Source organism: Cyprinodon variegatus, unplaced genomic scaffold (genome assembly GCF_000732505.1).
Source record: "Cyprinodon variegatus isolate N-32 unplaced genomic scaffold, C_variegatus-1.0 Scaffold413, whole genome shotgun sequence".
In the NCBI taxonomy this organism is placed as follows: domain Eukaryota; kingdom Metazoa; phylum Chordata; class Actinopteri; order Cyprinodontiformes; family Cyprinodontidae; genus Cyprinodon; species Cyprinodon variegatus.
Window position 1 is genome coordinate 151,158 of NW_015150866.1, and position 22,276 is coordinate 173,433.

At 41.5% G+C, this 22,276-nt stretch overlaps 1 protein-coding gene across 1 annotated transcript in view; it reads left to right on the plus strand.

Annotated features, from left to right (window-relative positions):
• Positions 1-22,276, plus strand: part of LOC107093202 (inositol hexakisphosphate and diphosphoinositol-pentakisphosphate kinase 1-like) — an 80,232-nt gene that overhangs the window by 20,782 nt on the left and 37,174 nt on the right. The window contains exons 11-18 of the mRNA XM_015388088.1: positions 4,292-4,401; positions 8,593-8,678; positions 11,483-11,608; positions 18,026-18,147; positions 20,328-20,510; positions 20,589-20,730; positions 21,413-21,636; positions 21,764-21,891. Of these exons, the coding sequence (XP_015243574.1) occupies positions 4,292-4,401; positions 8,593-8,678; positions 11,483-11,608; positions 18,026-18,147; positions 20,328-20,510; positions 20,589-20,730; positions 21,413-21,636; positions 21,764-21,891 (1,121 nt within the window). The remainder of the gene's footprint in view (positions 1-4,291; positions 4,402-8,592; positions 8,679-11,482; positions 11,609-18,025; positions 18,148-20,327; positions 20,511-20,588; positions 20,731-21,412; positions 21,637-21,763; positions 21,892-22,276) is intronic.

The window sequence follows — 22,276 nt, forward strand, 5'->3', positions numbered from 1 at the left end:
TTCTATCTAAGAAAAACCAGTTGATTGCATTGACTCATTGACTCTAATACAGTCCCTCACACTAAGCATGCTTGTAGCGACAGTGGAGAGGAAAAACTCCCTTTGAACAGGAAGAAACCTCCAGCAGAACCAGGGTCAGTGTGAGCAGCCATCTACTGAGGCCGACTGGGGTTCAAGGAGACAGAAGCAGAGACACAAAAAGCAGCTGTAAAAGGCGGCCCCGTCCAGGAAACACACAGCCAAACAGGCCGATCTCCAGCATCAATTACTAATCCCAGAGGGAAATTACTTTTGTTACACGCTCTAGTTACATTTTTTTTATATTTTTATATATATATATGTAAAACTCAAACCAAGTAAAGTGATAAATCCAAGTAAAGTGATACGTGGCGTGCAGAGAGGGGGAGCAGCGGGGCCGATAATGAAGTTACCAATAACAAAAATAGTGCATGAATGTCAATTAGGGGAGGGGGGGGGGGTCTCCCCCTGATTTAAATAAACAAGCGTCATCTTTTTCTCGCTCCCTGAACTGCGGAGTAACTTCGTAGCATGTTTAATAACTCCAAAGAGAGGTAGGAAACTGGTTTATTTCCAGAAATGGCATCTGATTTACTAGGAACCACATTAAGCACAGCCAGTGATATAAAACTAGCTACTAACCACCAGAGTTGCCTTCAATGCTGGTCGTAACTTTAGCTTCTGTCTGGAAGCATCAGAAACATAGCATTAGTTGAAATGTATGCCATGTTGTGTGCGCAGGTGTTTCTGCATGTTGGATGCATTTCCTCCCGCGGATGTTATTGCCACTTTATATCCAAACCTTCGATCGCTTTACCCGATGGGGCGCCATTTTTTTTGTATTGCTTTTCTAGACTTATGCCTGGTCACGTCGTACTTGCTTACTGAATGCCTTGTGCGTAACTTGCATAAAAAAACGTGACGTAACTTACGTAGAAAATGTGATGTAGGTCGTGCTGCCCATGGCTAGGCTCTGGTGCTGCCTGGAACCGTTAAGAGAACCGTTAAGCAAGCTGCCAAATGGTGCCATGGAATTGGAACACACAGAACTGGTTCTGAACAGGAACCGGTTTTCGATTCCCATCCCTATCAGACAGTTAGCCATATTCAACTACACTACTTTTACATTCGTTTCAAGAACGACCGTTCGTTTTCTACAAGTAAAATAACTGGTTTGTCTATAATCTCTGCAAAACTTATTTTTTAAGATGCTCCATTTGTCCTCCTCTGCCCTCAGATCTTAATAAAAAATAATAAAAAGCAGACACTTTTTTTGTCACCTTATTAAATGGCAGAGCTCCGTCTGTCTTAGAACGCAGTACTTTCCTTTAAGACTGTCAGTGATTGTTTTCTACTTTTGCTTACTTTAAATCGCCAATGAAATATAAAATAATAGCCAATATAAGTAATAATATGTTGAGACTCCAAAAGAGGGTTGATCCTTAAGAAAAGGGTTTAATACAGTTTGTACCGGGTGGATTTGCCATATATTGACGTCATGAGAAGGGGCAGGGCCCCGAGCCGATCTTGTACCTACACCGGTCCTGGGTGTTTTGGGTTGCCCCAGATCTTAGTTTAGAAGTGAAGAATGTAGGAGATGCGTGTGGAGCATACTGGTGGAAATTGCTAACTGACTTCTTGCAACTACCAGATCTGTTTCAGGCTGAATCCCAAACTGCCCCCTAAGCACTAACACTTCACTATCAGGTATCACTCCTATTGAAGTCTCACTCACAGCTGTAGAAGATGCCTTGGTTGAAGGTGGGGGGAGTATAAACAAGAATGGGACGGCTTTTTTCCCTTCAACAGAAAAGGAGAGCAGTCGTTTCTATGGCAACACAGTGTTGCTGCGTGTGCTTGCCTTTAGCTCTGCGGCGCAAGCTAACATAAAATCGAACATTTAAACTCAACTGATGCAGACTTGCTATTAAAGGCTTAACGGTCCACTCCCCCTACCCACTATGTGGTTAGTGAAGGCACTTAAGGAGGCGTACCCTCCGCAGTAATGCATATACGGAGGGTTAACGTTTAGGGGCGGTTTGGTATTGGGCCTCAGTCTCATTTTGCTCATTAATTAGCAAAACAATTAATCTTTCAATTATTTTTTTTAATTGAATAGCAGAAGGTTGCCTTTATTTAAAATAATAATTTATTAAACAAATCGTGTAAAACTAAAACTTCTCCACAAGAGAATTTCTGGATGGAAAAGATTTTTTTTTTAATCTTAAATGCAAAATATTGTATATTTCTTTTTCACAATGTTAGTATAACAGCTCCTCAAGGTGTATCGCTCTGTGAGCTTCAGACACGTTTTACAGCCTCTATACTCCACTTAACAATTAATCAGTTACTAAATTAATTGACGATTATTTCAATAATCAATTAATCACGATTAATCCAATGAATTATTTCCTCTCACTAAATTATGCCTTAATACAAAATGTTAAACTCTGAGGACAGACTTATTCAGGCTAATTGATTTCATTTTGATTAACAGCCTGTTTCTTCAGTAAATGAAGAAAGTGAGGACATGTGAACTGATGCATGAAGAAGGCAGGTTCACACTGTGAGCAATGGTGATGCGGATGAAATAATATTCCTTAAAGGCGCAGTAGGAGATCTTTTCTGACGCATTTTTACCATGTGGCTTGAAAATCTCTCCGCAGCCACTTAGGAAGCAGTGAAACAGAAGGTCTGGAAGTGAAACTAAAATAAATGGTCCCTGCTACAGTGAAAAATCAATGAATAACTCCGACCAATCACAAAAGACAGTCCGCTGTACACTATTGGTTCCTGACACATCATTCGTGGTTGTCAGCTTGTCCCACCTGTGGGCGTACCCTGACACATGAACAAATCGACCCCAATGCTCGTGCAGGACGCCATGGCTGGAAGCTAGCCACTGTTATGCTACGTTCACACCTAAAGCAACAAAAAAGATGCTGCTTTATTTTTGATGCTTTAGTTCTGATGCGTGGCTGGAGTATATTAGCTGCTCTAGTTGCGTGGTGGAATAGTGGGTCTGATGCGCGTTGGGCGGAGCTACCCTATCCTTTCTTTGCTTGTAACAATGGCCGCTATATTTGCTGGGAGCAGTGGGTAAAAAGTAGTTTGAATTTATTTTGAAGTGAGAAAGTCCACCTGAAAACATTGTCAGTGCAGTCAGTTCATCCAGGTTACCATCGTGCCTTCAAAGATTATCTCTGTGGGAGCCGCTAAGACCCCCACATACCGGCCGTGCGCTGTCACTGGGAATCCCATTCAACAGCAGCCTATGGCCCCGTCGCCTCCTCGCGGTTTGCCGCAGCGGCTGGAAGGCGGTTTTCATGTACACAATCCAAGCTGCAGGCACCAGGATAATAAAAGCGAACATGTTTTGCTGGCAGATTTCAGCATTTTAAGTTAATGAAGACGTTAATTAACTGTTTCAGAGGAGTGATCACAGCGCTCTGCATCATCAGTGCTGCTTGTCTCCCTGCCAGCTCTGAGATCAGTGACTGGCTGCTCCTGCTGCTCTAGACACGCTGCAGACAGTGTGCGCGTTCATGTGTTTTGAAGGCGTGGTTGCGAAGGGTGGACTGAAGGCAATGTTGTTTATGTCCAAAAATATAGCTTGCTGGAACAAATTTTCCAAGATCTTCTACAACACCTTTAATTAGGATGTATTAGTTGATGTATTTGCTCGCATTTAAAATCATACCAAAAATCTTCAGCTCACTTTTTCTTTTCCTATTGACACGTATCTTCACCTTCTCAGTCTCTCCTGCCAATTACTAAATTAGTCACGATTAATTCAATACATTTTTTCCTCTCACTGAATAATGCCTTCAGCCAAAAAATGCAAATGACAAAACTCTTGGTACAGCCTTATTCTGGCTAATTGATTTCATTTTAATTAACAGCCTTTTTCTTCAGTAAATGATTAATAAAAATCAGTTTTTTCTTATTATAGAAACATTTACCAAAGTACATTTTTAGAGCTACTGCATATATTGGAAGGTATAATTTTCCCCCAGTTTTATTTTAACTTTATAAAATGTCTTATTGTTCCACTCAGGAGAGACGACAGTTAAAATGAATCCAGTCGTTCAGGTTTATAACATTCTTAATATCCTTTTCCTCAGAGTTTCTGATGTTTATTTTCAGAGTAAATGTTTCTCTGTGTTTCCACATGAGACTACACTATCTAATCCTGCGCAGAGGGATTGTTTGTTCTGGACAGAGAAGTCAAAGATAAGTCTTTAGTTACGGATAAGAGCCACTGTGATTCCAGGAAGTGCTGGATATCGCCCGCCTGCTGCTGGTTGAACTGGGCCAGCACAACGACTGTGAGATCGAGGAGAAGAAATCCAAGCTGGAGCAACTCAAGACGGTGCTGGAAATGTGAGCCAAACACACACCATACCTTTATCACGCTTCTGGGAACTTTGTTGGTTTGCAGATTGCTCATCTATGGATCACCTTTCAACTCTTCATCCTTTTCACTCTCACCACCAAACACCATGGAAACGCCATCCTGTCATCTTGACTTTAACTGTCTGTTTTGTTTTTCTTCTCCTCCCCCTTTGTCCCTTTCTCCTCCGGCCTTCCCATCCGTCCTTCTCTTTCTCCACAAGGGAATCCAGCTTGAATGAGAATCAGTACGCACCCTCTCCCTTCTTTAAGGATGAGGTTTTGCCTCCCTCCTCTCCTTTTAGTTAATATAATCTGAGTGTACAAAGCATTAGGAACATTTTAAAGTTGCTTTACCAGAGACAAGTTTGGCCAAAAAGCTGTAAATGTTCAGATTCCACCCATAAAAAGGATTTTTCACATTTTTTAAAGCTTATTCATAGAATATTATGATGAAAGTAGCGAGCATTGCTAATGTTTTGTACACTTCATGTATAATTTTCTCTAAACTCCCATTTATTTTAGTCTTTTAATGATTGACTCATACACAGTCAAACGATGGTTTCACTGTGTTTCTGCGTGTGCAGATCAGTGTGGTTCACTCCTTAATGTGCATGCTGCCCTCATCACACATCAGCCGGACTCTAAATCTCCTAAAGTTGTCGTCCCCCTGTCTATCATCGGCCCCCATTCCGCTTTTATTGTCCCATTAGCCTCTTTTCCATTGCAGGGACTTTCAGTTCAGTTCAACATTAATGCCAAAGAAATAAGATGTTGCTGTGAGTTACATTAAAGGAGTTTCTTCAGTGAGTTGTTTTAGATTACGACCATCTTCTATAAATTTTTAAGCCCTCCAACAGTTCACAGTAATACATTATGATTTCCTTAATGTCACACTTTTCCTTAAAGGTCCTGTAGCTTCATTTATAAAACATTATTTAGGATCCTGATTAATAGAACCTTGGTTACGCACAAACCCAACTGTTAGCCATGAATGCTGCATGCAAAAGAGCATCACTGTCATCAGCTGTTTCTCAATTCACAAGAACGCGATTACGGACTCATGTCCTGGCCAAGTATGTTCTTGAAAATAACACAGGAAAGTGTGAACGGGAAGATGCAGCATAAATATGGGTCTGTTGGAACAGAAGCATACTTGTGACGTCACCACAAGCTCAGCTCGTCTGGAGCTGCATTTCACCTCCTATTCCAAAAAAAGAAAATGAAAAACAATCCACTGGACTTAGTTTCCAAGTTTGAAGATGTTTCGCTTCCCGTTCAGGAAGCTTTGTCAGTTCAAAATGTCAGGAATAGCGTTTAGTTCGAGGTTTTATACAGTAGCCCAACAAAGCCTTGTTTTTGTTTTGAAAACATGCAAATTGAATGGACGAACAGGTCCACCCTTTTGGAATGGGCGTCTTTTGTTAGCCTGCAATGCCCCATACCTGTCTTTGTCTCTGAAAGAAGGTCGTTAAAGGGAATAGTTGGCCTGGCTGAATAGGCGAGGTCTTCGCTCTCCTGTACAGGGGTTGGGTGCGATGATGGTGGAAAGGAATCAACTCTATCGCTGCATCGTAGTTTTTGTCAACCCCCCTCTGCTTAAAGTTATTTTTTCTTTCTTAATATAAATTGCTTCCAACAAGCCCCTCGTATACCACCTATTTTCTTTGTCCAAAATGTGAACATTCTGGTCCTCTAAAGAATGTCCTTTGTCCATAAGGTGTAGATGTACCGCAGAGTCTTCTCCCATGGAGGCTCTTCGTGTGTTTGGCCATGAGTCTGTGGAGAGGTTGTTTGGTTTCTCCAATATAAAGATTAGAGTATTCCTAGTGTTATTAATGGTCTCTAGATGTAAAAAAAAAATCTTACTTTTTTCATCTAGTGGGGGAATATTAATGAACACAGTCAGATAAACACCAATCAATTTAACAGTTTGCCAAATAAGACAATTAAAATCGCCATCAGAGCCAGTGGTACTCACAGACGGATATCCAGAGACGGGGCTGCTGCAGACGGGCTAACGTTCACCTGGCTGCTGTTAGCCTCGGAGCTCCACTGGTTGCTGCGGTCCTCTCAGAAACTTTTCTTTAAAATTACACACTAAATCAGTAAATAGGCCGTATAGTGACGCTTAAAAGTATAATGTTCTGGCCTAAAATGATCTTAAAACATATTTATATAGAACAACAGCGACAGAAAAAAGAACTTTTAACTTGAAACTCTGAGCTCTGTGAGCGCTCCAATTGAAGCTGCTGCTGCAGTGCATGCTGGGACAGCTGTCAATCGTAAAGAGGGAGGGGCGAGAACAGCATCCGGGGACTTTTTCCGCTCTCTGTCTTCCTGTTCTTGTGAATTGGAACAGTACTAGGACTGAGGCTGATTATGTTTTTCAAGTACACTAGCCCATGAGAACGCACCAGTACGCATACTGAGAAATGGCCAATGTCTATTTAAATGAGCGAACTGTTCCATTTAATTTATTGGTTACCAATGACAACGGTAGCAAAGACGGTGCCAAAAAGTGCAGCATAACTGAGGCAGAAATAGATGTGTTGGTGAGTGAGGCAGAAAGTTGAATGAATAGGATTGGTAGCCACAGTGGAGGCGAGCTGGAAGTATTCTGGATGGACGGGTTGGATTAAAGGACATCCAAGGCAGAGGTAGGTAGTAACTAGTAGCGTTTACTCAGCTACTTTTACTTCAGGAACTTTTGATAAAAATATACTGTTAGGAGTAGTTTTATTGCACAATACTTTTTACTTTTACTTCTGTAATATCTATATAAAATATCTTTACCTTTACTTGAGTAAAATGTTTTGCTACTCCAGCCATCATGAATAACTTCACTAAATAAGAAAAAATGTTGTATAAAAAGTGCTCCAGAAAAAGACAAACATTTAATGTTCATGACAAAATTTACGTTACGTTTTCGTACACGAGCTTATTGGTGGTCAAGCTAATATACACTAAAAAGTAAATATTGATTCTGGAAGAACTGGGATTATAAGTTTTATGTTTAAAAATTGGTTTGGAAAAGTGTTTCCTCTGTCTGCAATTGTAATCATTTCATTATAGTCTTAAAATGACCAGAATTCACCCATCATTTTACATTTTGTTTTGTTTTTATGAATTCATTTTGAGTATCAGATGTTATGAGCGTCTCAGTATTTAAGTAAACTTTTTTTTTTTTTTAACCAAATACGTAAAAATGTGCTGAAATAGTTAAGTTTTTGTTAGTACAATTGTTGGGTATAACACCCACCTCTGTGGTGATCTATCAGATTTATGGACCTTTCATGGAATCATCTCATTCCCAAAGGTTGGCTTCAGGAGTTAATTACGGTAATAAGTTGTTGAGTCTTTTAAAGAGCTTTAGCAGACTTTGCACTGCAAAGTCTGCTAAAGCTCAAACCATACCTAAACAGAATTTCATTTGAATAGAGAAAAAAAGAGGATGCTTGTGAAATATCTTAATCCAGATCACTGGACTGTTTCACTAAGAAATATCAACCTCTTGTCAGTCACCTTTGTTCCAGTTGTGTTGGTGACTGAAGGTCTTTATCAGAATGAGTGGAGACAAGTGAACTGATGCATAAAGAAGGCAGGTTCACGCTGGCTGACCTCGTTTGACACACTTCTACCAGCACATCATTAGTGTCATTTCTTTTTTTCACTATTTTCTCAAACACCCTCTTCACAAAATCTGAAGCTGAACTGCAAAGAAATTTCAAAGCAAAATTCTGAGCAAAGGTGGTGCAGATTAAATACTTAGTTGATGTAGTGGCTCGCATTTAAAACGCATTTATCTCTATGGCTTAGAAAATAAAATGGCTTTCTCAGATCCCTGCTCACTTACCTGACCTCTTAGCGAACAGCAAGTCGTCCTCAGTCAGCCCTGCAGAATGCAGCGTTCATTAATACCAGCTTACATTGATTTTTCCCACTAAGGTCATGTCTGGAGTTTAGCTTTAATACTGGTATTAGCCATGATGTGGATTATCTGTATGTCACATCTGAAGGCTGTTGCTTTGTTCTTTTGATGGTTTTAAGCTTGTGTTGTAAGAACCTTGGATTGGAGCCTAGATGTGTGTTTAGTGTGGTACATGAAAACAGATGAGACAGATTCAGATCTTTGCCAAGTCTTTGTTCAAACCTTTTTGGCTGTTTGCTGTTTTTTTTCAGGTATGGCCATTTCTCTGGTATCAACAGGAAGGTCCAGCTGACCTACCTCCGGAACGGCCAGCCTAAAGCCTCCAGCGAGGAAGAAGGTAGAAATTAGCAAAAGCTACATTTACTGTTGGGTTTCTGTTGGCTGTCCAATTTAATTCTACTTCAGTTCATTTAAAGCACACATCATTTCACATACTGAGACGAATTAATCAGATCATCAAATAAGATTGGTTGGAAGTTTTATATTAAAGGAAACCCAGCTGATTACGGGGAGTCTTTGACTTGCATTGTGGTGTTCGCTAGAGATAGCTGTGCCACTCTATAAGCTTGATCAAAAGTGAAGGGTTTAAGCCCAATAAAGTCAAAAATAGGATTGTCTGAATCATTTGTGTCTGTTGTGGTTAGCCTCCACTTCATTTTCAACTACAATCATTGTGTAGGAAGAACAGCTCCCTCTTCTGGATGACATTTGCATTACAACACTGAAAGAAGGTCTGCCTAAGCAGATTAATTCATTCATTAATTTTCTTCCGCTTATCCGGCGCTGGGTCGCAGAGGCAGCAGTCTAAGCAAAGAGGCCCAGACTTCCCGATCCACACACACTTCCTCCATCTGCTCTGGGGGAACCCAGAGGAGACATCAGGCCAGCTCAGAGACATGGTCCCTCCAACGTGTCCTGGACCTTCCACCTGGACGACAACACTTCACGCACAAACAGTTGCCATGCACGAACATTGAGATGTCAAACAGGAAACCAAACACCACCTAAATTGGGTGAAAATCAGCCTGCTTGTCTTTCCCTGTGAACCAGGCATGGGATATGTTCCTGCAAAACCTCTACATATTCCACTACCTCTAGATCCACTCCTACCAAATGGCCTCTTCTATGGCCATTAACCTCTTAAAACCGGTGACCTGGTGGAGTTTAAGTGGGGGTAATATCTCAGAATGCATAAAATTCCACCGGTATAATTTTTACCAGCAGATGGAGCCATTGCACGCAGCTCCAAGCTGACACCAAATGTTCCAAACCCCACAGCTCTGGAACTGCTATAGCTAGAGGTCTGACATTTCCTGCATTTGTGGTTGACATGATGTAGTACAAATATAATACAATAAAACCTGCCTTTTCTCAAGAATGTCTTTATAACTGCTGTTCAAAAAAGACCTATCATTTCCGAGAATAAAAAACAAACAACTTTGAGTCATGTTTGAACTGATGCAGGTTGGTCTGTGTTCTAGTCACCTGATTTTAATTAATATATTAGGAAACTAGAGGATGTGCAATACAAATAATGTATTGCACATGTAATTTGGGCTTACAGTTCCTAAGTTATTGGCTTTTCCATTTGGGTGAGCAAAATAGGTGAGGATTACCCAAAATGAGGTGGATGTTAAGAGGTTAAGGTCGTCATTAAAGTTAACACCAAACTGAAAATGAACGGCAAAATAGATCATTACTTGACAAAGAAAGACTTTTGGCTTATTTAAAGTAGTCCAGCTTTGATCTCTCCCAGCCTGTTGAAATATGATTCACTCAGAAACAATATCACTTCATCAAGGCAGTTTTACTGTATGAACCGACCACTGAGGACGCCATCTCTGCAGCTCTCCACCTGAGCCTGGCACACCTGGAGGAGAAGAACACCCACGTGCGGATGCTGTTCCTGGACTTCAGTTCAGCTTTCAACACCATCATCCCACAGCATCTGATGGGCAAACTGGGACAGCTGGGATTCAATACACCCCTCTGCTATTAGCTGCTAGACTTCCTCACTAACAGACCTCAGTCAGTCCGGGTCGGACAGAACACCTCTGATGTCATCATCGAAAGCACAGGCACCCCTCAGGGCTGCCTCCTGAGCCCCCTGCTGTTCATCCTGATGACACACGACTACGTCCCCAGGTTCACCACCAATCACATGGTGAAGTTTGCAGACGACACCACGGTGGTGGGCCTCATTAGTGATGACAACGACCAGAACTACAGAGAGGAGGTGGAGCAGCTGGTGGAGCAGAGATAACAGCCTGATCCTGAACATGGAGAAGATGAAGGAGATCATCGTCAATTTCAGTAAGAACCGGCCTCCTCTGCTGATCAACAACTCAGCTGTAGAGGTGGTCAACAGCACCAAATTCCTGTGGGTTCACATCACAGACACCCTCACCTGGACTGGAAACACCACCTCACTGGTCAAAAGGGCCCAGAAGCGGGCCCACCCGTTCCCCACCTTCTCCAGAAGCACCACAGAGAGCGTTCTGACCAGCTGTCTCACTGTGTGGTGTGGAGGCTGCAACGCCTCAGACTGGAAGAAGATGAGAACAGCAGAGAGGATCATGGGGGCTCCTCTTCCCTCCATTAAAGACATTTCATCTCAGCGCTGCGAGTCCCGAGCCCGTAACATCATCAATGACCCCTCACCCCCCACCATGGACTGTTCTCCCTGCTGCCCTCTGTAAAGGGGCTTCACAGCGTCCGATGCAGGTCCAGCAGGTTATGTAACAGCTTTTCCCCACTGCTATCAGACTGTTGAAAAACTCTAAATCATTTCATAAATCCAGACTCTGCATCACACTGATAACATCCTACTTGTACTACATGGTGAATCTTCAAAATAGAACTCAACTTTAATTTATTTTACTGCATTCTGCACCACATCTATTTATTTTTGCAGTGCTCTGAACCTTCCACATCAATGCCTTTTTGCACCATGTTTCTCCCACACTGTGTACATTTGATCACTGCTGCTAATTCATTGTCAGACCGCTGTATAAACAAAATGTCATTTTCTATACACTCTGTGTGTACATAACTTGTCTTAGGCTGTTAAGAAGTGTCATTTAATGCTCATTGGTTACATGGATCAGTTTTTAAAATGAAGCTTAATGCTGTTCTTTTCAGACTGTAAGAAGGACGGTCCATCTCTGCAGCTGGTGCTGAAGTGGGGCGGGGAACTGACACCTGCTGGCCGGGTCCAGGCTGAGGAGCTGGGCAGGGCCTTTCGCTGCATGTACCCCGGAGGACAAGGTAGCACAAAGATTCAGCTGTTGCCCCAGAATGTCTCTCTTCTTAAGAAGTTTAGGTCTGTGTGCTACATGTGCCCCTAAATATCACGTTTTACCTGAAGTGTTATTTCTCCGAACACATGCATTGCACACTTGGTTGTCTTAACATTAAAAAAAAGCAAAATTATTTTTAACATGTTTCATTCTTCAATATTTGCAACGGATTTAGTCAGAATCTCTAAACAACAGCAACATTGTTCTTTAACATTGCATGTTTAACAGTGGATAAACAATGTTGTATAATCTATACATACAATTCATTCAGCTTTTTTTGCATCCTACTCCTCATTGACAGCAGCAAGTTGTGTGTGTGAGTGTGCGCACAAGTTTATTTTGCATTTATTATTTATTATGCTTTCTAAACTAAGTTTATGAAAGTTTTTTTTTGCCAATTTATATAACAAAAAATCTCTTTATTGCAGCTTTGAGGTAGAAACACAATCCTGGGAAAAATTAAATAAAGAACTATTCTGTGTAGCTATACTTCATTTTCAGTTTAGATTTATTTATAGATGAATAGCTTGATAGACAGACAGACAGAAATTTTGTGCATGAGCATGTTTACGTTCTGATGCAAACATGAGAGTTGTTCTTAATTACCAGGAAATCTGAGCCGCTTGTCGCCAGCCTCTTCATGTTACCTACAGCTTATGACGGTTTGAAGAGGCGTTCCTTTGAATGAAGGTTTTATTTTGGCTCTTATTACTTCAGGAACCTTTAACTGGACAGTCTAGCTCATTTTTTGCTCAGGCTACTAATGCTTTTTGACAGTGCATGCAGAACACTGCCAGTGCTACTAAGACAACCTAAAAGTAGGCAAAATGTAGATGCAAACTCTTCTTTTGTTGCTTCCTTTTTCCCCTGAAAAGAAAGGAAACACTTTATCCCAGCTACTGTTCTCATACTTTTTCTGTTCACCATAACGTCCTGTCCATTAACTCTGCCCTTCTCTTCTTACCTGTTGTTGCTATGTTTACACTATTAGCCAGTAATCACCGATCCCGTGGCTGCGAGTCCCCTGTTGAATTTGGTAAGACCAGGGTTTCCTGGCTGTCACACTAAGAGCGTCCGTCCCTCCGTCCTCTAACATGCTCTGATTCCTTCTTACCTCATTGTGATTTTTTTTTTTTTTGTTTAATCTTACTTGGCAACTTGACGACTCCTGTTTGTTTAATATCAAGGTTGCTGTGGATTGTTTGTGCCATTGTGAATGTGCTCTTAAGGCCTTCTACCTACAGTTTTTTCCCAGTTTAGCTTTTCTGAGGGCTTGTCTACATTCAGCCCTGCATTCAAGGTTAGGACAAGTCACTAACATGTTCGAAATCCAATAGGGAATTTAAAAACGATCATCATGGAGTAATCTAAGCCACTAGCTCTAAAAGACAGTAAAATATATGAAGCATAAATGTGGTTTTAGAGATCCAGTGCCTTACAACAGTGCTTGTTCCCCTTAAACCTTTCCATATTTTGTGTTGCATTCACTTGAATGCCATTAGTAAGTTCTCTGTATAGTAAACCAGATAGTACATAAGTGTAAAGTGAAAGGAAAATGATGCACTGCTTTAAAAATGTTCTTGATAGCTTCAGATTCTGTTCTTCATTTAAGTCGGGACTCTGACTACATTATTCCAACACCTAGCTGTGCATTGCTCCATAACATCTGAAATGAGCTCTTCTTGTTATGGCTGTCATTCCCCTGGAGAGAATGTGAAGCCCAGTATCAGGTCTCTTGAGGACTGAAGCAATTTTCTTCTCCAGGGCTTCTAGAAATTTAACTCCATTTTCCCATAAACTTTGACCAGCTTTTCTGTTCCGTCCAAAGAAGGACACACCCAATGCATGATGCCATCACCCAAATTTGAGGATTGGTGGGTAGGGTTCCTGTTTTGTTTTTTATTTTTTGCCAGTCAAAGTGTTTTGTCGATGAAGACGAAGGGTATAAGAACTAAAGGGAGACAGTAAAAAAATGCCTAAAAAGGGAGAAAATAAAACCAATCAAAAAAAATAGAGAACACAGAAGGTATAAAGTAACTACTAAAGTAGTAGAAGTCTGCTTCCATACCTATGAGATGAAAAGGGAAAGAAAACATAAAAACATAACCGCAAAAGGAAACAACAGACATGTATGCGTAGGTATGCTCCTGTATGAAGGATTTACAAAGCTTATTCTGAGGGAAAATATGCTTAATAGCTGGTGCGGGTGGCGCCGGACTCACCCTACAGGGCCGAGGACCTTTAAAGAGGTGATCCTAGCTCCAGATGTTCAGAGGAACCCTAGATCACTGGCACACAAGGAGGGAAGACATAGGAATGACCGCATACACCAGGGAAGGGCAGAGGAGAGCACGCGGAGCTCAACCCCTGAGGGACCAAATCCCAATGGGGCCCAGTCCTTGAGGGGCCCTACCCAGTAGGCCAAGGGACCATGGTAGTGAGCCAATGGGCTACGCTGGCGGCCGGTCACACCATTGGTGCACCGGGATGAGAGCCTAGGAGTCAAGGGGTCGGAGGGACATGAGGATGAAAAAGAGCGAGGATCCAGTTGGAAATGGTCCCAGCCTTATTGCGCACCTCGCTCTTCTAGATGGTCCATCTTTAAGAGTCGTTTTCCACAATGGCGGTTATACAATCAAAACAAGCCAGTGAAGTACCATACAGGAAATGCGCATAGTGTAGAGCGGATGTAGATTTGACCACTCGGATGCCTCCTGTCTGCGGCACTGTCTTCGGTCACCTACAATTTTGGAAAGGTTCACCAGAGTGTCTGGGTAAGGGGCAGGGGGCACATTTGCGTTCACTTGGACACACACGCAGACGCCCTGGTTTCTGAATATAAATCAGCCTTTAGTGTCTAAATGTATTCCAGCAACCACAGGTGAGCTTTGAAAGCAAAGCAAGAAAGGCTGACCCACCTCCCCTACCCAAAGTATGCCCAACCTTATGCCCTACCTATGCATGTCTCGCAACTGTTATAAATGATGCTGACTAGGATATTCATTAAAATTGGGGAATAGGCCACCACCAGCATGGGAGGACCCACCCTGGTGATGATCTCTTCCCTAAGAGCCTATGTCTAGTGTGTACTAGTCTAGCACAGCACCCTTCTCCAGTGTCCCTCCACCCCCTTACTGACAGTGTGTACCCTCTAGGGGAGAGCACCAGGATGATGTAGAAAGGAACATCAATGTCAGCTGGGGCTCTGAAGGACCCCAGAGCAGGCTAGGCACTATAGCAGGCGCCAGTCCACAAAAAACAGGTGGCACATTGGTCTTGAACCTAACCCCCAACCCAAAGCAGGGATCCCAACCTAGGGCAGGCCACCTCATGGACCCCAGATCCACCCCAGATCAACCCCGACATGACACAACCGCCAGGCCAGTAACCCATGTGCGCCGATGCAGATCCCAGAAAACCATTCACCCAGCCTCCAGAAGTCCTAACCTGGGCCTCCCAATGGCCCCTCTAGCAGGAGCGACCCGGCCCACATCTAACACAAGTGACCCTCTTTGGGAAGCCCCAGACCTAGACAGTCCAGACATGCGTCCAATCAGCCCCAGTGCCACACGGGATCGAGCCACAGGCCAGAAAACTCCTAGTAGGAAATGTGGCCAATCAAAGGTGTCCAGAGAGATTGATTTAGTAATGATGCAACAGCTATCTCTAGATTAATATAATTTTACAGAATTTCTCTGTACTGGTTAATATTTGCACTGTTTTTATTTTCACAGTTCATGAGGATATATTTTTTTGGCGATACATAAGGCAGTGAAGATAGAATGAAGGGAATTGCTGTCCAAGGTGACTGAGAGAGAGGGTGAAATATTTTATCTCAAACACCGATAACACATTTAAAGTGGTACAAGGGATGTGTAAATGCCCTTTCTGCTTTGGTCCAATGTCCACAGATAATAGTAATTTCCATTACAGCTATTATTGAAAACGTGCCTGTGCCCTGACATCTGTTTTTTTGGATTTGAAAGTACTTTATTGTAGTTAAACATTTACTGCCTTGTGTAACATGGTTTCTATTGTTTATGCTGCTGCAAACGAGAGTTGCCAAATCTACTAGAGCCATAAAGAGCCTGAAGTTAAATAATAACTGCAGTCCAGGCAAGTTTTTCGAACAATATTGCCTACAGTCTTATTGTGATGAAGATAAATTCAGCCACCAGTTAAAATTTTAGTCTCTACTAATGAGAACCTCTTCTTTTGCATCTTTTCCCCCAAATGTCTTGTGGCAAATTGAAAAAGGGGACTGCTTTGGCCTTCTTTTCTACAAAGTTGTATGAAGACTAGTATAAAGACCAGTTTTATGGAGTGTACCATATACGCCATAATAACTATTGTCTTTACAGTAGTAGGTCACGTCTGAGTGAACAAGATGATTTGTATCGGTGCTCTTCTTCTTCTGCTTGTATGGGACAGGAGGGCAGGCATCTGTCCGGGGAGATGTCCAGTATCCCTCTCCCCAGACACCACCTCTATCTACCCCCCATGACAAAAGCCTGAGGTATTTCATGTCCAGTCTAGAGGAAAAAGTCCCTCCAGCTTGTCCTAGGCTGTCCCCTTGGCCTCCTTCTGGTGGGACGTGCCTGAAACATCTACAAAAGGAGATGACCAGGTGTAATCTGAAACAGATGCCAGAGTCACCTGAGCTGACACAAAGGGAGTGCCCAGCCAAATCTGTTTGTCCTCAAACCAAACACCCGTCGACCCTTTGGCTGCATCTAGAAATACCATCCATGAAAGTTATTTGCATGACCGGTGGCAGAGAGGAACCCTGCCAGGGTCCAGCACGGACTGGAAACAGGTCTGACTTGGCGCTTACAATGCAGAGCAGACTTTTGCTTTCCTTATACAGAGGCTAGATACAGCGAGTGACACAACTATTGAACACACCACCATTTTTCTCAGGAAATATATTTTTCTAGGAGGGTGCCTCAGAATTACTGTCTCTGACCAGTTATAGGAGCTACAGGTTATTTTTCTCAGTAAATATATTGGTAGAGGTGCTTTTCACATTAAATTTTTACCAGGTGTCGGTAACATCGGCAGGTTTCTTGGCTTTCCATACCTGTTTGCACCTCCCTTTCTTCACATGTTCAATACTCTTGCCCTGTGCTTTTCCACTTTATTACACATAACTTAATTCCTGGACATCTATGATTTGATTTTTTTGTATGTATGGATTGCATGGGTTGTTACTGAAATCTGATGAAAATTTCATGTCAGTAGCATCTCTACAAATATATTTACTGAGAAAAAAAAACTGTAGCTCCTATAATGGGTCAGTGACAGTACTTCTGAAGCACCCATCCTAAAGATTATACACAAGCTGACCAACCCTTGCCCTTCACCTCAACTTACAAGCAACTCCAGGGTAAAAGAGAGTCTAGCCTCCCTGAAGGATCTGGGTTCCAGAGCCCAGACCGTGCATTGAGGTGACAATCCTTCTCCCCATAGCCAGGTTATGTCTCTGGTAATCATGTTTGTGAGGCTTCCAATGAATGCTGAATGATTCTCTTAGCACCAGTCCCTTATGGATCCCTCTGCTGGCAGAGGGCTTGCATCACTCATTTGGATTTGGCCTGACCAAGAACTGGCAAGATTAACCCAACCACAAAGAAACTATAAGGCCTGGCTTTGCTATACCCCATTACATTGACAGGCTAGTGTGTGTTTAATCTGCTCTGTTTTGGGCCCAACACACCAGCGGCTTAGACTTATTCATGCATTCCTTTGACATCTTAAGCCCAAAATACAATTTGGTCCTATCTTACCTCACAGGCCTTATGGTGACTTCTAAAGGCATTTGATAGCACTGGTTTTAACTATTCTATCAAGCTCTTCAAAGTAAAGGTGTCATTTTCCTTCCATGTTACAGTTATGAAGCTATATTGGACTATCTAACAAAATGAAATAAAGTCAGAGATGATGAGATTTTGGCAAAGCACTGTAGTAAATTGATTTACGTTATGCATGATAAGTTTTCTTAGCACAAGAATGAATGTAAAACTATTGATGTAATGTGCAGATGAGAGCGAGTACTCAGTGTTTAGTCACTTTCATTTCATTTTTGTGTGGGGTTCAAACCTCACAATTTCTCTTTAGATAAAATAAGCTTTGTTAGAAATATTGGAATTAGTTAAAGAATTTTGTATTTGAACTGAAAGTGATGCTCTACCCGCTCAGTTGTCGAATGTTTAATATTATTGGGGAAATCTTTGGTATTTTACGGTGAAATCAACACTTCATCGTTTTTTCTCGCCTTCCAAAATTTCTTTGCTGATTAAGCCCTCCCTTTTGAAAAATGTCTTACTTTACGTCTGAATGCTGCGAACAAGACAGGTAGTGGTCTAATTTGTGCACATTCTTTCAGGTGACTTTGCAGGGTTTCCTGGCTGTGGCTTGCTGAGGCTGCACAGCACCTACCGCCATGATCTAAAGATTTATGCCTCAGACGAAGGCAGGGTCCAGATGACTGCTGCGGCTTTTGCAAAGGTAGGTGGTTATGAAGGAAAATACATTATGTTCACTAACCAAAGGTTCTACATTAAGCTTCTAGAATGTAATGGAAAAGCAAAGGCTTGTAAACCAATTACTTTCAATAATGTTTATTTCTGCATAGATGAGTGGTCAAATATCTGAGCATAATTAGGCCACAATCTCTGATTGCTACAAAGATGAAGAAATTTTCATTACAAATCTTTAAGAAATTACAGACAAGATGTTGAAGGAATGCACAGACATGTCTAAGCCTCTTGGTAAGACTCTTATACTCTTGTCTAAGATTATCCTCCATCTTCTATAACTAACAAAACAGAGAGTCAAGAAATGCAACATCTGCTAAAATGGTTAAATATTTAAGCAATTTTTCTACTTTAAATCAAATTTCTGAGAGAATAACACTGGAAGCCACTAAAGGGCCTCGTGGACCTGATGGCTATCAGCAGATCTGCTAAAAACTGAAATGTACAAAAACAGAGTAGTAGCAAACGGTTTGGTTCTGCTCAGTTTCACCTGCTATTGGTCAGAAAGACTTCAGCCTCAATAGTGACCCGTCTGTTCTTCCACACTTTTATTTCCATCCAATAGTTTTTCCGTTTTCCTTAATTCTAAATTGCCATTTCTAAAAATTGATTTGACTCTGTTTCTTGGAGGCTGAATTAAGCCATTTAAAGCCAACATTTTCTACTCAATTCAATTCAGTTTATTCATATAGCACCAATTCACAACACGTCATCTCAAGGCACTTTACAATTCAACCAGATCATCCAGTCAGATTGATTCAAAGTTTTCTATCTAAGAAAAACCAGTTGATTGCATTGACTCATTGACTCAAAGGGTGGAGACACAGCCAAACAGGAACAGACGAGGCAAAGCTACTATGAGAAAAAGCAGAGAGAGCAGAACGTTAGAGATTGAAGTAACAGATTCTGTAGAGTGGTAGAATAGAGAGAGAATGAAGCAGAATGATGAAAAAGGGGTCCCTATGTCCTCCAGCAGGCTACACCTATAGCAGCATAACTATAGAGATAGCTCAGGATAACCTGAGCCACTCTAACTATAAGCTTTATCAAAAAGGAAAGTTTTAAGCCTAGCCTTAAAAGTAGACAGGGTGTCTGCCTCACGGACTAAAACTGGTAGTTGGTTCCACAGGAGAGGAGCCTGATAACTAAAAGATCTGCCTCCCATTCTACTTTTAGAAATTCTAGGAACCACTAGTAAACCTGGAGATTGAGAGTGAAGTGCTCTGTTAGGAACATAAGGAACAATCAGATCTCTGATATCAGATGGAGCTTGGCCATTTAAGGCTATGTGAGAAGGAGGATTTTAAATTCTATTCTGGATTTAACAGGAAGCCAATGAAGAGAAGCCAGGATAGGAGAGATATGATCTCTCTTTTTCATTTTCATGAGAACTCTGGCTGCAGCATTTTGGATCAGCTGAAGGCTTTTAACTACAGTTTGTGGACTTCCTGATGGTAAAGAATTACAATAGTCCAGCCTTGAAGTAACAAATGCATGGACTAGTTTCTCAGCATCACCCCTGGACAGGAGATTTCTAATTTTTGCAATATTCCTCAGATGAAGGAAGGAAATTCTAGAAACCTCTATGATATGGGATTTAAATGACAGGTCCTGATCAAAGATAACACCAAGATCTTTTATTTTATTATCTGAAATCAGTTTAATCCCATCCAAATGAAGTGACTGGCTAATCAGCTTCTTTTTCAAAGACTCTGGTCCAAAGACTATAACTTCTGTTTTGTTTGCTTTCAGGAGCTTGCAAACCTTCCTGATGCTCCAGGTAACCTTTGAGCATGAGGAAGATTTCTTATTAACGTGAACAACCTGAATTCGATCAGATAGATCAGATCTAAACCAGTCTAGTGCTGTTCCTTTAATTCCTACAAAGTATTCAAGTCTTTCTAAAATAATATTATGGTCAACTGTATCGAATGCAGCACTGAGATCCAACAGGACGAGCACAGATACAAGTCCATTATCTGAGGCCATGAGAATATCATTACTGACTTTCACCAGAGCTGTTTCAGTGCTATGATTAGCTCTAAAGCCAGACTCTTCAGCCTCAGCTGTTCAGAGAGTTAATGGTAAATGATTTGTCTATGCAAACCTAACCCTCTGCTCTTTATTTATTCGTCTTTGTTTTTGGTCCAGGGCCTGCTGGCTCTGGAGGGGGAACTGACACCAATCCTGGTGCAGATGGTGAAGAGTGCCAATATGAATGGACTCCTGGACAGTGACAGCGACTCGCTGACCGACTGCCAGCAGAAGGTGAAGGCCAGGCTGCATGAGATCATGCAGAGTGACCATGAGTTTACACAAGAGGACTATCAGAAGGTATTTGTCCAATAATGGTTGAGAAAATTGAGATAGCCCCATTTTTTTTAATGATTCTATGTTTCTGTTGTGGTCCAGTTGGCCCCAACTGGCAGTCCCTCACTGGTGAATTCCATGAAGGTGATAGAGAATCCAGTCAAAACCTGCGACAAGGTCTATGCGCTCATTCAGAGCCTCACTTCGCAGATTCGGAAGAGACTGGAGGACCCCAAGTCTGCAGGTAAGCACATCAGAAGGCTGCCCTTATGCTACATTCACACCAAGTCTAATAAGGTCTCCACACAAGCTTAATTGGAAAGATGAAACCGCCCGAAGCCAACAAAGCTTTAATAAGCACTGTCATGTGGGTAAAAAACGTAGTAGAAGGAAGAGAGAAGCAGGAAACAAACAATGAACACAAAACTGAAGATTCTCAGTCATCCAGCTCATAGTTGAGCTTAAAGGTTCAGTTTAGGCAACTAGACTTGAAGTTTTGTAAAAGTTTTCTTTTGTTCCAACTACAGCAGATTAATAATAAGCAAAGACTGTTCATATCTAACTGTCCAACTTTACACTAGAAGCTAAATTTAAGAAATAGTGTCAGTGAAATTAACAGCTAATTTCACTTATTTTGACTAAATTTTCGCATTAGATGATTTTGCACCTTCTAGACACTAGTGTTTTGCAACCTAGAAATTGCTAACTTTGAGTGTTCACTAAGTTTTACACTTTTCCTGATGATGATAAATTACACAAATCAAACACCGGGAGCAGAGTTTAAAATGTGATCTTTGTCATTTTTTATTGACATTTGAAAGGATAAGACATGAAACCATCTTGTTTTAAGAGTGTCCTTAAAAAATGAATACTTTTTTTTCTGTAAGAAACTATTCTGCGTTACAGTAAAGAACCTTTTCCTTCAGATTTACAGCTTTACCACAGCGAGACGTTGGAGTTGATGTTGCAGCGCTGGTCCAAACTGGAGAGGGACTTCCGCATGAAGAATGGACGCTACGACATCAGTAAGATCCCTGACATCTACGACTGCATCAAGTACGACTCCCAACACAACGCCTCCGTCGGGCTGGAGGACACGCTGGAGCTCTTCAGACTCTCCCGCGCCCTGGCCGACATAGTCATCCCACAGGTACGTCAATTTCCTGTTGGGTTTTGTCCAAAACTTTTTTTTTCTTCTATTAGATAAAAAAAAAAAAACAACACAACAGAATATGTATATTTGCATCTTTGTGGTCGTTTGTGACTTTCCCTCTCAGGAGTACGGCATCAGTAAAGCAGAGAAGCTGGACATTGCCCAGGCGTACTGTGTTCCTCTGATGAAGAAAATCTACCTGGACCTGCAGAGAACCCATGAAGACGAGGCTGTGAACAAGCTGCACCCTCTGTGAGCATATCACCCCCTTACGGCAGGAAACTGTGCTCAATATAGCCTCACGTTACATTATGGGTTTATTATACTTGTAAACCGTTTCATATTTCTTTCATACTTTTTGTGAAGGTAAAAAGAGTTTCTATGACATGGGAAATAAATCCTATGACTGTATTTGTCAGAGGCTGCTGGCAACGAACAGTCCCCATCATCATTTCACAGGGTTTCCATGGGTCATTAATACTCATTCAATTATAATTTTTTTAATTAAGTCTTAATTGGTATTAAAATTCATTAAATGTGATTATTGTGGCATTTAAAATGCTTTATAAAAAGAAAAAACATTTATGAAAACAATTTTGTCAGATATATTTTATCAGATATAATTTGCACCGAACTG